Here is a 15,177-nt window from a genome sequence, read left to right as displayed (position 1 = left end):
TTTTTAAAAAAATAAAATATTAAAAAAAAAAAAAAAGGCAATTATACAAATACCTCTAGTTTCAATATCCATACCTTGCAATTGGTCTGAATAATAAAAAGATATCCTGGTAAATACTTCCCACCAGTATTTCAGTCAACAAGGTTTGTTCTTGAGCTAGTGTCATGTCATTCAAACCCAGTATCCTTTGTCTACCTTCAGAGGAGCCTTTGGTTAATTGAAAAGTCCTTGAGAAAGATAGGGTGCCAGTGGTTTGTTTCTCACTGTTGTGTTCTTTAAGCTTTGTTTATTATCTTGTTTCCTTTTGAACTCAGTTTTCTGATTGGACAATAATTACCTTTGTTTTGTTCCTGATTCTGTATGGCACCTTCCTTTTTCCCAACCAGTATGCTAATAAGTATCGACATGTAAGAAGAAAGTTTCTATTCCTAAGAAGGACAAATCTTTATCTAAGCAAAGAAATATACTTGGGAATAAAATCCAGCATGATTTCAGTGCATTGCATGGTAGAATTGGAGCAAAGTTCCTTTTCCATTCCTACCACATAAATGAGTTCATGTTGGAGGTTATGTTCTAGTCTCCAGAAAAAGTAGGTTATGTAAGCATCCTGCTTCTTTATTGAAAGGTGAATCTGTGAATAAAATACCTGTGTCTGAATATAAGAAAACAAGAAGAAAGATAAACATTTATTGAAATTTTCTGTCAGACCATTCTCTTAATGAACTCACACATTTGAAAGAAACCCTGGCTTCATACCAACTCTCAGCACCATTTGTGTTTTGTGAAGGTTATTTGATTACCATGGACGTGTGCCTCCACCTCCGCGAGCTGTAATTCCACTGAAGCGCCCCAGAGTCACTGTGGCAACAACTCGCAGAGGGAAAGGAGTCTTTTCCATGAAAGGAGGATCAAGATCTATTGTCAGTGGGTCCTCTTCTTCAGGCTCAAAATGTAAGTAAAGTTCTTTATTTCCCTCTAAAGAAGGGTTGGGATACATATCATTGTACAACGGCCTAAATTCCATAAATGTACCAAAATATGATACAGCCCTTGCTACGTGCAAACTATTAGAGAAATATAAAGTGGATAAGAAATGTTCATTGCTATCCTAGATTAAAGACTCACGCTCTGGAAGAGCAAAGTTAAGAGATTTATTGAAAGTCTAGAGAAGACATCCAAATTCATAGAGTAAAGATGGTCACTCCACTGGCCAAAAATAAGTTACAAAATCATGACTGGCTGAGAGATATTTAGCATGGACTAGTGGATAACATGGGATTACATGATTGCTTGTTGTTAAGAGACCCTGTATAGGGTTTCTGAAGAGCAGTTAGTAGGTTTGAACCATCCACCTTGTGGTTAGCAGTCCGGTGCTGATCCTGTAGCACCACCTCAAAACTCTACTGTGTTTGATTAGCGACACATAACTGTAAGTGTCTTTGGTTAGTTACAGGATGGTTACAGAGCCAATGGCATGAAAGGTTTTCCTGGGAACCTATTAATAAGACTGCTTTCTCAAGCATGTTTTTTTCCTGGGGGTCTACTGCATAGAAGATTTATCAATAATGTTGTATGTTGCATCAAGATCCTTCAGGAAAAAGCTATCATATCCTGTATCTGTTTACCATAGAGGAAGGACCCCCGGGGAATAGCTGATCACATCCTGCATCTGTCAGAGAAAAGAAGAAAACTGTTCCCTTAGGATATTGAGTTTAGGTCATCACATAGGTTAAAGAATCAGCTGTCAGAAAGGGCAGCTTAAAAATTCAACATGGCTTCCAGACTTAAGTCAAGACTTAGGACAGACCTAACACGTCTCTTTCAGGCTCCTCTCTTTACCTAAGTCAACTGCCTCTGATTTTGGACTCATACACAGCTTCCCAGAGTATTGGTGTGGCACTGTAAGTACTGGACTGCTTACCACAAGGTTGGAAGTTCAAACACCAGCTGCTCCTCAGAAGCCTTATGCAGGGTTGCTATGAGTCAGAACTGACTTAATAGAACAACACTGCTTCCTAAAGCATTATATTGCAGTATGGAAAACAAAGATGACCAATAAGATCCAAGGATACACTGTAAAATATTTTATGAGCACAACTAATACTGTGCTTTGTGTTCATGACTTGTGACATATTCAAATTTTGCAGGATAACATATTGCTTTTAATATAGAAACAATTTTATTTAAGAGAAAGCACATACTCTCTTGTCAGAGGAATGTTATGAAAAATGTGTGCATGTTTTGAATAGTGAGCATGAATAATAATTAAAACAGGCAAACTATATGGCTGTTATTGTTTCTGTTAAGTGCTGTCCAGTAGGTTCTGACTCATCGCGACCCTGTGTAAGATTTCCAAGGAGTGGCTGGTGGGTTTGAACTGACAACCTGTGGTTAGCAGTCCAGTGCTTATTCTACACTACCACATCAGGATTATATGATTATTGTTGTTGAATTTCATCTAGTCACTTCCAATTCCTAGCCACCCTAGGCACAGAAGGAAACAATGCTCAGTCCTGCGCCGTCCTCACAATCATTGTTAAATTGAGGTTATTTCTGCTGCCACAGTGTCAGTACATTTCATTGAGAATCTTTTTCTTGGTAAAATGCTGACCCTACACTTTATCAAATATGATGTCCTTCTGCAGAGATTGCTCCCTCCTGTTAATATTTCCAAAGTCCGAGAGATGAAGTTTTGCCATCCTGATTTCCAAAGAGCATGATGGAGGGGTTTCAGCTGAGCTTCCAGACTAAGACAGACTAGAAAGAAGGAGAGGCCAACTACTTCTGAATATTTAGCCACAGAAAACCTTATGAATAACAGTGGAACACTACTGTTGAATATCAAAATATATGAATAGCACAGGAATATTATCAGATACAGTGATAAAAGATGAGCAATTCAGGTTGGAGGCTTCTAAGGAACATTCTGGCTATACTTCTTCAAAGACAGATTTGTTTATATTTCTGGCAGCCCATGATACTTTAAATATTCTTCTCCAGCACCATAACTTGCATGCATCAATTCTTCTATGGTTTTCATTATTCACTATTCAATTTTTATATGCAAAGGGTGCTATTGAATACACCATGTCTTGGGTCAGGTGCACCTTAGTCTCAAACTGACATTTTTGCTTTTCAACGCTTTAAAGAGGTCTCATGTAGCAGATTTGCCCTACTGCAATACATTGTTTGGTTTCTTGACTGCTACTTCCATGAGTGTTGATTGTAGATCTAAGCAAAATGAAATTTTTGACAACTTCAATCATTTCTCCATTTATCATGGTGTTATTTATTAGTCCAATGTTAAGGACTTTTTTGTTACTTTACATTGAGTTGTAACCCATATTGAAGGCTATGGTCTTTGATCTTCATCAATAAGTATTTTAGTCCTCTTCACGTTCAGCAAGCAAGGTTGTATCATCTACATATTGCAGGTTGTTGATGAATTGTCCTCATTTCCCTATGCCATATTCTTCTTCATAATTCAGTTTCTTGAATTATCTGTTCAGCATACAGATTGAATAACCTTGGTGAAAGAATACAACCCTGGTGCACACCTTGTAGATAGATTACATCTTATTACAGACTGTTTTGTACTTTAAGATAGATATTGAAATGCTCTTTTTTTTTTTTTATCATGAATGTGATGTTTTCTTCAGTTTTTCATTCCTGGTATAGTAAACCATATGATTGTCCAAATCAAAATGGCCACTACTAGTCCATTTCAGCTCACTAATGCCTAGGATATTTCAGTCTATTTCTTTTTTGACAACTTCCAACTTTCCTACATTCATACTTCTTACATTCCATGTTCTGTTTATTAATAGTTATTTGAAACTGCTTCTCCTCATTTTAAATTGTACCCCATCAGCAACTGAATGTCTCCAAAGCTTTATTCCTTTTGCATCTTCATAGTCAGCTGTACTTTGAGGGGGCAGCTCTTCCCCAGTCATATTTTGAGTGCCTTCCAACCTGAGGGACTCATCTTATAGCACTATATCTGATAAAATTCCTATGCTATTCAGAATATTTCAGTATTCAATAGTAGTGTTCCACTCCTATTCATAAGGTTTTCTGTGGCTAAGCATTCAGAAGTAGTTGACCTCTCCTTCTTCCTGGTCTGTCTTAGTTTGGAAGCTCCGCTGAAACTTGTCCACTATGTGCAACCCTGCTGATGTTTAAAATACCAGTTTCATATCTTCTAGCATCACAGCAACACACAAGCCACCCCAGTATGACAAACTGACAGGTGAGTGAGGAGTACTATATGGTAGAAATGTTAAAAATATAGTTTATAATACTATAATAAATCACTATGTGAGTCTGAGTCTGAAAATATATTTAATGCTGTAAAGAAAATAATAGTTATATAATTTCACACTGATTAGTAAAAGACAGAGATACAGACTTTCTAAGCAAATGCTCTGCTAGATTTTGAAAAAGACTGTTTCAGAAGAACTCCATTAGTAGAGTATTATTCTTAAGGAAAAAGAAGAAATTTTCATATTCCTTAAATTACATTCCAACAGAGAGGAGAAAGATAATAAGAAAACTATATGATTTGTCAGACAATAGGTAATTTGCATGCAATAGAATAGCATATCCACTGTCATCAGGGCAGAGTAGAACTGCCCCGTAGAGTTTCCAAGACTGTAAACCTTTACAGAAGCAGATTGCCACATCTTTCTTCCATGGAGTAGCTAATGGGTTAGAACCACCAACCTTCTGATTGCTTTCATAACTGTGTCACCAGGGCTCCTTATGCAACAGAATAAAGGCATAGAAAAAGATGAGCTTGAGTCCTGGTGTGGCACTGCAGGATAGTGCACTGGACCACAAGGTCAGTTAGAACCACAAGGTTAGCAGTTTAAACCCACTAGCCACTCATCAGAAACACTATAAGGGGTTGCTATTGGTAGGAACCAACTCAACAGCACTTAATAACAACAACAGCAATCTTCCATAGTATGGTCTATGACTGACTCTCTGAGGAAGCAACATTTGAGCAGAGACCTGGAGGAAATACAGAAACCATGAGCAGTGCATTCCAGGTGAAGGAATGATCCGTGAAGTGACCTCACGTTGTTACAGTCAAGGAACAAGGAAGCAGCATGGGCTGCAACCAAGTGACAGGGCAAGGAACGGAAATAGGTGTCAAGATCATGGAAACAGTTTCTTCTTCTGTTTGTTCTTCTAAAACACCAATTTTTCTGTTAGTAACATCACAAAAAAACAATTTTTTTTTTCACAAATCACAATTTTTTAAACTCAGAAATCAAATGTACTTGTTTGCTTTTTAGTAAACAAATTTTAAAACTTATTTTAAACTAAGTTTCTTTTTGTCTTTGTAGGTTTTTAAAGAAAACTGAGTTCAGTCCATTTTAGTGTCCACTGATTTTATTTTTTATTTTGAGTTGTGCTGACAGGCCTGCCGTAGTATCTTTCTTGAGTTTCCATTCTGCTGCTTTCTTACGAATATGTCCTCTCATTCAAGATCTATGTAAAGGACATACTGCTATTCTTGGTATTTCCATAGCAGTCTTTAGAAAAGTCCTATCTGTCCCTTTCTTTTTTGGGGCACCAAAGAGAGATTTCATAGTAAGTTGATCAAATGATATGGACATTCAGTTCGATAATGAGAACACATCACATTGAACCATGTCAATATTTGTTAACTCAAACTTACACATTCCTATCAAATATTCTCAGTGAATTGACATCTGTAGGAAATTCAACACTCTGCTCTGCTCCTAGCATCACAGTTCCTATGCCAGGCACTTCAGAAAATACTTCATTTTGAAAATTATCACATAAATGATGGCTTCTATAGAGCATATATGCTGGAATGTGCAGCCTGGTCAGATACTTTTTGATCCGTTGATTGCTGCAGATTGCTCCATTCCTTAAGCCTCATTCCTCCTCTACTTCCTCCCCCTCCCTCTCCCCATTTCTCCCCTTTCCTCCTCCCATTCCCGTTTCCTTCTTCATTTTAACTATGAGCTCCCAGGGTTTAACAATACTAAATTAGTGGAGGAATCTCTTTTGTCTGGATCTTGCTTCTCCCAGTACCCTTAGTCCTGTTGACTAGGGGCTGCAGTCAGGGTGGTGGTTGGGATCTGATACTGAATGCACTTCTGCAGAATGCAGGGTACACTGGGTGTACCTGGTCTGGTTTCCACCCTTCTTGCTCTCTAGGCCATGTGATAGGTGAAGTCTCAGGCCTATATATCTTCTGTAAGCCTTTACCAAGGCTAGAAGCACTGCTCTGAACTCAAGTTTTTATTTCTAATGTTAGTATTTGTCATTGCTTATGTTTAAGAGTTATAATGGTATTTTATGAATGTTTTCTAACTTTGGTTTTTCACCCACAATAGCCACATGTCCTAGTTGTTTGCCTTCATCTTCATCTCCTTCCTACAAAAAAAAAAAAAAAAAAAAAAATTATACCCCTGTTTGCTTTCAATATTTATCAAACAACATTGAGCTGATGTTTGTGATGACTTTTTAAACTGGCTGACTGGTAGGTATCTTGGACCTCTCTTTTGGCATGTAGAAAGTCCATTTGTTACCAGGCTGCAAAATGAAATAGACTATCCACCCAACAGTGCATCTCCCCTCCATCTGTGCCTCTGGAGTCAATGGGACCATCAGACTCCAAGGATTACATACTGTAAGGTGCTACATATGGCCCTTCCCCCAAGTTCCAAGGGTATTACCAGTTCCCTCTTCCTGAAAAAAACAACTCTGGTAACATTTTTCCCTGCCATCTAGTAAAAGCAAGCTCTTGTCTAAGCAACTGTAACTTTGATTCCTTCCTTATTCCTACATATACAAATAGTGTAATCCCATGCCTCTACTTTCTTTCATGGGACATGGGGACTAATGTATACCTGAATACTCTTCCAATTTCCATGGCAACCATGGTGGTAGTTCTGGTGGATGTGGGCTGTCAAGTTGGTTCTAACTCAAAGAGACACTCTATAGGGTTTCTGAGGCTATGAACATTTATGGGAGCAGAAATCCTCATCTTTCTCCTATGGAGTGACAGGTGGATTGGAACTACTGACCTTTTGGATAGCAGCTGAACTCATAATCCACTATGTCACCAGGGCTTCTTATATTAGCCATAATTTGTTTTATTTGATAATTTAATTTAACTACAAATGTATGTAAGTTTCAATACCTCAAAAAACTCAAAGTATTGAAATTTAAAATTTTTTCATACACTGGAATAAATATGTTTACTAAAGTGAAAAGAAATAATAATAAATGATGTTATAAAGAAGCAAATTACAAAATCAGCTACTTGGAGAAGTATTACATGTGCCATAAGAGTTTATCTTTATACATAGCCATGGAGGGCTACAGCTGAGAGTGAAGCATCCCACTGATATGAAGTGAGGGGAGACACACATGAACACTCAACCTGTAGATAGTATCATTTGACCTAGCCTCAATGACTTGATGATCAGAACTCGACTAGTGGAAGATAAAATATTTTTTTAATAAGGAAAAAAAAGTATAAATTGCTACAATTTAATGAACTTGACCTATACTTATGGATGTAGTAGCTCAAAATACCAACTGAGAGGTAAGCAGTCTTCACATCAAGTATCAATCCTATCCCCTCTGTATAGAGGGTTGATAAAGGATGGGCAACTTAGACATTGGCTACCTAAAGTGAAGGGGCTACAAAGGCATGAAGTGACTGACTTACAAGTTTTCAAGAGGGAGTTTAATTTCAGAGTGTGCAGGGGAAGGTAGAATCCCCACTGAATAGTTTTCATCTTGTCTAGACAGAGCTGGTGAAAGGAGATGGGAATAAGATTCTTACGATTCAATAGTGAATAATTGTTATCATGACTACTTACGATTGTCACAAATGTAAGGTAGAAGTTTTGTAATAAACAGTTGGAAGTAGTTAATCTTGCAGTCCAGGAACAGAGGCCCTTAAGACCATCAAGGGAGAAGAGCATGAGTGGAATGTGGGACCCTACCCAGAGAAGCAGGAATACCAGAGGTGGAGGCAGATATGATGATATGGAAAGATCGGACAGTTGAGGACTCTAAACTCATGGAAAGAGAAATACTGTGTGCTAGCGGCCAGGAAGCAGGCTCACAGAATGTGCCCTTTGGTTGTTTAAATGATTATTATACTGGCTATATTAATTCTCAAGTGGTGTTGATTTTAATAAATTTTTTTTCAAAAAGGCAGCAAGTTGATTAATTTTATGCATGTTGTATATGATTTTATATGTTAAGTTCCACCAAATCTGTTCTAACACATAGAGACACTGTTTAGGATTTCTAAGGAGAGGTTGGTGGGTTTGAACTACCAAACTTGTGTTTAGCAGTCCAGTGTTTATCCTAAAGTGGCACATATGTTGTTGTTAAGTGCTATTAAGTCAGTTCTGACTCATAGTAATCCTGTATAGTGCTTTGCTAGAAGTCGTTGGTGGATTTGAACTATTGACCTTGTTAGCAGCCTAATGCCTTACCCTATAGTACCACACCAGTACTCCAAATACAGTTAGAACATAAGTCACAAAAAATAACCCTTGTTGTTGTTAGATGCCATCAAGTCAATTCAGACTCATAGAGACCCTATACACAATGGAACAAAACACTGCCCGGTCCCGCACCATCCTCACAATGTTAGGCTTGAGACCATTGCTGCTGCCACTGTGCCAATGCATCTCATTGCAGGGTCTTCCTCTTTTTCACTGACCCTCCACTTTACCAAGCAGCATGGTGTCCTTCTCTAGGAAGTGGTGCCCCTGATAAAATGTCTAAAGGATGACAGTTGAGGTCTCACCATCCTCACTTCTAAGATTAACTGCAAATTAGTGTTATTGTTAAGCATCATTGAATTGGTTCCAATTCATAGAAAATTCATACAACAGAGCAAAACACTGGCTAGTCAGTGTTTGATCCCATTATGTCAGCCACTGTGTGAGTCCTTCTGGTCAAGAGTCTTCTTTTTCCTGACCCTCTACTTTGTCCAACATGATTTCCCTCTCCAAGGACTGGTCCCTCCTGATAACATGTCCAAATTGCATAAGATGAAGTCTTTCTAGCTTTGCTTCTAAGGAGCATTCTAACTATAATTCTTCCCACACAGTTTTATTCATTCTTCTGGTTGGTCATGATATTTAATGTTCTTCATCAACACCATAATTCAGAGGCATCAATTCTTTTCCAATCTTCATTATTCATTGTCCAGCTTTCACATGCATATGAGGCAATTGAAAGTGACTTGTGTCAGATGCAGTTCTTCAAAGTGGTATCTTTACTCTTTAACACTTTAAAGAGGTCTTTTGCAGCAAATTTTCCTAATGTGGTATGTTTAATTTCCTGACTGCTGCTTCCATAAGCATTGATTGTGGATGCAGGTAAAATAAAAACCTTGGCATTTCAGTCTTGTCTCCATTTATTTTCATGTTGCCTACTGACCCAGTTGTAAGGATTTCTGTTTTCTTTATGCTTCAGTATAATCTGTATTGAAGGTTGTAGTGTTTGATCTTCTTCAGTAAATGCTTCAAGTCCCCTTCACTTTCAGTAAATAAAGTTGTTTCATCTGTATATTGCAGGTTGTTAATGAGTCTTCCTCCAATCCTGATGCCACATTTTTCTTCAAATAGTCTAGCTTTTCTTATTTGTTCAGCATACATATCTAGTAAATCTGGTGAAATGTACAACCCTGACTCACACTCTTACTGATTTCAAACCACCTTTGTTCTGTTTGAAGGCCTGTCTCTTGATCTATATACAGATTTTGCTTAAGCATGTTCTGGAATTCCCATTCTTTGTAATGTTACCTATAATATGTTATGATCCAAATAGTCAAATGCCTTTGCATGTCAATAAAGCATGGATAAACATCTTTCTAATATCCTCTGCTTTCAACCAAGTGACATCTGACATCAGCAATGATATTCCTGTAATGAAACAAAAATTTAAGCAAAATTTATATAAAATTCATTTATAAACAACTAAAATTTTAAAATAGCACATTTTCTCTAAGAACATATTGATGGATTATGTTATATATATATGTATATGTGGTTGTTAAGTGCCATCGAGTTGGTTCCGACACATAGCAACCCTGTATCGAGTTTCCAAGGAGCAGCTTGTGAGCCTGAACTGCCAATCTTGTGGTTCAAACAGACTTTGTAGTCCAGCGCATTAACCCAGAGTGCCACACTAGGATTCCATATATGTATGTAGATGGTTAGATATAGAAATATAGATGGGAATGTGCTCATATACACACACTCATACATATATATGAATATATACAGAATAATGTATTTGATAGTATTTTAAAAATAGATAGGTTTCTGGGAATAATGATAATTTTTTTCTAATTCAAATATAACTGCTAATTTTTAGTGAAGTATAAAATATATTATGTTAATATATTGGCTTAATCTGAATGAATAGTCACTGAGGTATCTATCTTGATTTTGTACTAATAGTCATTTCCCAGTATTTAATGATTTGGAAAGTTCAGAAAAGAAAATTAAAGTTACTGCTTGGATAATTTGACAGTCCTTATTTCAGAAACTTTAATAAATGACTAAATTCCATTGAGGAGAAAACCATATAGAGAAAAAATATATTAACAAGACAGTATTTCAAAGATGAATACTGATATGCTTTGAAAATAGATTACTTTCTCTAGGTACTTCTTCTTTACCAAATTAACCTGAACTAAAACTATAATCAACTTGTCCTGGAGTCATAAGATAAAGGTATGATATTGTAGATAAACACTTCACAGAAGAGCAGATCGGTGTACCTGTGAGCTTTAGCTGTAGTTTCTTAGTGGAAAAATCAGTGCTGTCCAAAAAAAGAAATAAATTCTATCAAATCAGTGCTTTTAATTAATTTATTTTAAATTCTAATATCTAATAGGAAAATCCTACTGTCTTTGTGGACCTATCAGTGGGCTTTTAGAATAGGTGACAGACTTATACATAATCCCTGAATTGCCTAAGAGAGGTCCATTGGTGATACAAACAGCTTGCTGTGGAAGAAAGACGTGACAATGTGCTTCATGAACAATACAGACAGGAAAACCCTCTGGAGGAGTTCTACTCTGTTACACCTGAGACCACCATGACTTAGAATGGACTGGATGACAATGTGTTTGTTTGTTGTTGTTGTTTTGCGGGGTGACGGGGGAATGTGGGATTGGTTGGTTGGTTCAAGCTCACCAGCCGCTCCTTGGAAATCCTGTAAGGGTCGTTCCGGGTCAGAACCGACTCGACGGAACTTAACAACAACAACAGGATATTGGCGTCCTGGTGAGGTGCTGTCGGGTAATGTGCTGGACAGCAAAGTCGGTTTGAACCACAAGGTCCATGGATCAAGCTCACCTGCCATTCCTCGGACACCCTATAGAGTGTTGCTGTGAGTCAGAACTGACTTGTCAGCACTAACAACAACAACATGAAATTGAAGTCCTGGTGTGGTGGTGTGGGATAAAGTGCTGGACAGCAAGGTCTGTTTGAATCAAATGGTTGGTGGTTCAAACTCACTAGCTGCTCCTTAGAAACCCTATACAGGGTTGCTATGAGTATGACCAGATTCGACAGCACTTAACAACAATAATGGGAAATTTAAAATTGTTCAGTTTCATTTAAGGAGTAATTCATGATGGCTTATCCCCAACACTGAAAGAATATTTTATTGTCTGATTATCATCTGGAGATAAAGCATCAACCAGTGAAACAATGTTAATATCCACCAGAGTATTGTTAAACATCCCATCTATCCATCATCTTGGGCACGTATGTATTCTACTGTGAAGGATTTAAGGAAAGAAATTATTGTTGGCCACAGAGTCCTTATGTGGCACTGTAAGATAATGCCTAGATCTCAAGGTCAGTTTGAACTGCAAGGTTGGCGGTTCAAACCCACCATCCGTTCTTCAGAAACTGTATACAGGATCACTATGAATCCAAACTAATTCAATGGCACTTAGCAACAACAACAACAACAACACAGAATTAGAGAAGGCTTGATAGAGAATCTTGAATTAAGCTTAGAAGAGCAGGTAGAATGGGGAAAAAAGAAGCATGGGGACTCCTGCTTTTGGAAGAGGTAGTATAAGGTGGCGGCAAAGAGTGGAGGCATTATTGTAACATTGCCTGGGGTGGAACCCATACTTCACAATTTACTATCACTCTAACCTTGGGGAAATCCTTCTATATGTCTTTATTTTATCATCGGGAAAAATAGAAATAATCATATCCAATAGATTGTTATGAGAATTAAAGTACTTATTCATATAAAGTAGTTAGGCAGTTCTTGGAACATAGTCACTGTTTAGTGAGATTGATGAAGAAGAAGAAGATGATGATTAAAATAGAACAAAACATTAAGAGCATGAGACATGAAATTGCTGGATCTGCTCCAATTGTGGCTCAGCCATTTTCTGTAAGTAACTTTACTCTTTGTGTTCGTTTCTTATCTATAAAATGAGAATGATAGTCTTCTCCATAGCATTGTTGTGAACATTAAATGAAGACACACATGTAAAACTCTCGGAACAGTGTCTGGAGTTAAGAAGATCTCAATGGAGTCCTGATATGACATTGTGGGCTAATGTGCTGGACGGCAAGGTCTGTTTGAACCGCAAGGTGGGCAGTTCAAACTCACTTAGCTGCTCCTCAGAAACCCTATACAGGGTTGCTATAAGTTGGGACCAAGTCAACAGCACTTAACAATAACAATGACAATAAATAATGATTATAAATATAATGATTACTACTATTATTATTGCCTGAGCAAGGATTTAGTGCGAGGAATGTCCTTTAAGAAATTGGTCATATGATTAGGCTTAACAAAAGATAAAGCTGGATAACAAGGTAATGAAATATATTACAGATTTGGATTTCATCAAGAGGAGAAGGGAAAGATGAGTAAAATACTATCTGGTTTAAATTATATTTTTGGAAATTCAGATGATTGGAGTGAAGTGCATATAACATCAAAACAAAGTATGGAAATTTTTGCATTTCCTGTGGGGTGTTTATCAGCATTCCTGTCCTCTGCCCACCAGATGTCAATAACCACCAAATTGTATTAATCAAAAATATCTCCAGAGATTGCAAAATCTCCCTGGGAAGGCAAAATCACCTTAGCTGAAGTTTCTTTGTCACTGAACAGATGTGACTCCAGGACTTCTGATGTGGTTCAGTAGGATAATTACTGGAAAGCTAACCACAAAGTCTGTGGTTCAAACCCATCAGCACTCATTGGAAACCCTATATTGGATGGCTATGAGTTGGAACTGACTTGACAGCTCTTAGCAACAACAAACTTGACCACAAAGTGATAATAAATTGAAATATTTTTTACCACATAAATCAGAGATGCACACTTTTTTTTTTTTTTTTTTACTTAGTCAGATGGTATCATACCATGAGCAAAATTTCCTTTTTGGATTATATCTTACCTTTGTAGCAAAAGCTGCAAACAGCATTTTGCTGATGGTATCAGAATGTAATAACACTTATCGCCAAAATCAGTGAAATCTTTTTAGAGAGCAAGTCTAAAATCATTTAATATGGGTTTTGACATTTATTTGTTTTATACCCAAATATTTTAGTGATAGTTTGAAGAAAATATTTAAGATTATCTATATGATATGACCTGACCCCACATTTCTCTAATGTCATTCTTGCCTATAAAATAGCTAAAACTATTCATGTAATTTTTTATTTCTTTTATCCATTTATCATTTTCCTTTTCTTGAAGAATAACTCTAAAGTCAAGCCAAATATTCACTCATAAAAAATAAAATTTTAAACTCAAGGAGATAACAAAAGATATTTTATTATAACATTATGTTTTCTTTTGTCTATAATTATTTTTGCAAAGTTTTTCACTGCAGAATTTGTCTAAAGAAAAACATTTTTTTAAAAAAGGATATTACGATATCTTCTGAAACCCCTCTTATATGTGTACATTCTCTAGTAGGGCAAATATCCTGTATGTTAGCTTAAAATACCACCTGTAATTAGTAACTCAAATATGTATTTTTCTACTTCTGGTCTCTTCCATAAATTCCACTCATATACCTTATTGTCTTTTTGTCATCTGCATTTCGATACCGACTCATATTGACCCTGTATAGATTTTCCAAGGAGTAGCTGGTAGTTTTGAACCTCTGACCTTGAAGTTAGCAGTCCAGTGCTTATCCTACAGCACCACACCAGAAAAAGGATATTTGCAACTAATAATTCATTCGTCTGACAAAATTACATTATGTGCCCTCCAGTATCATTTCTGTCACCAAGGCCATATTTTCCAACTACTGATCCTTCCTCTTTGTTTTCAATTTATGCATTCCAATTGCCAGTAATTATCAATGCATTTTTTTTACATTTTCATCCATTTCAGACTAAAAGCATTCAAGGTATGATGAACAATTATGACTAGAACCTAAGATATATCTGAAGGACAAGCAAATGATGAGGCAGAAAAAATTAATTTGGAGCTGATTGGGAATTAAAGCAATTTTCTCAAATTCTCAGATTCATAAATTTAAATTGTAAAATTCAGGTTCTTCAGTAACAAAATGTAATTTTTCTCAGACCTTAGTTTGTTTACATTAAGGATTTCTATCATAATAATTGTAAAGCAGCAAGTTGATTAAAAATATTCAGTGCTATTCTTAAAAGTAAAAATGACTCCCGGCTCATGTCTTTATAAAAGTAAAGGCCTTCCAGTCCATGGTCTCGGTGTGACACTGTAGGATAGTACTAGACTTCTAGTCCATGTTCTCAGTGTGACACTGTAGGATAGCACTGGACTTCTAGTCCATGCTCTCAGTGTGGGACTGTAGGATAGCACTGGACTTCTGTTCCATCCCCTCAGTGTGACACTGTAGGATAGCACTGGACTTCTGGTCCATCCCCTCAGTGTGACACTGTAGGATAGCACTGGACTTCTAGTCCATGGTCTCGGTGTGGGACTGTAGGATAGCACTGGACTTCTAGTCCTTGCTCTCAGTGTGGGACTGTAGGATAGTACTGGACTTCTAGTCCATGCTCTCGGTGTGACACTGTAGGATAGTACTAGACTTCTGGTCCATCCCCTCAGTGTGGCACTGTAGGATAGCACTGGACTTCTAGTCCATGCTCTCAGTGTGGCACTGTAGGATAG

General features: G+C 37.1%; 1 protein-coding gene across 4 annotated transcripts in view; it reads left to right on the top strand.

The window, feature by feature from the left end:
* RALYL (RALY RNA binding protein-like) overlaps positions 1-15,177 on the top strand; it is a 1,110,405-nt gene that overhangs the window by 1,015,886 nt on the left and 79,342 nt on the right. For all 4 annotated transcript variants that reach the window (XM_006859244.1, XM_006859245.1, XM_006859247.1 and 1 more), the window contains one exon: positions 788-951. In XM_006859244.1, the coding sequence (XP_006859306.1) occupies positions 788-951 (164 nt within the window). The remainder of the gene's footprint in view (positions 1-787; positions 952-15,177) is intronic.

The sequence above is a fragment of the Chrysochloris asiatica genome, unplaced genomic scaffold, assembly GCF_000296735.1.
Source record: "Chrysochloris asiatica unplaced genomic scaffold, ChrAsi1.0 scaffold00031, whole genome shotgun sequence".
Lineage (NCBI taxonomy): Eukaryota > Metazoa > Chordata > Mammalia > Afrosoricida > Chrysochloridae > Chrysochloris > Chrysochloris asiatica.
Note: the sequence above shows the minus strand (reverse complement) of the source record. Positions and strands in the feature narration are given on the sequence as shown.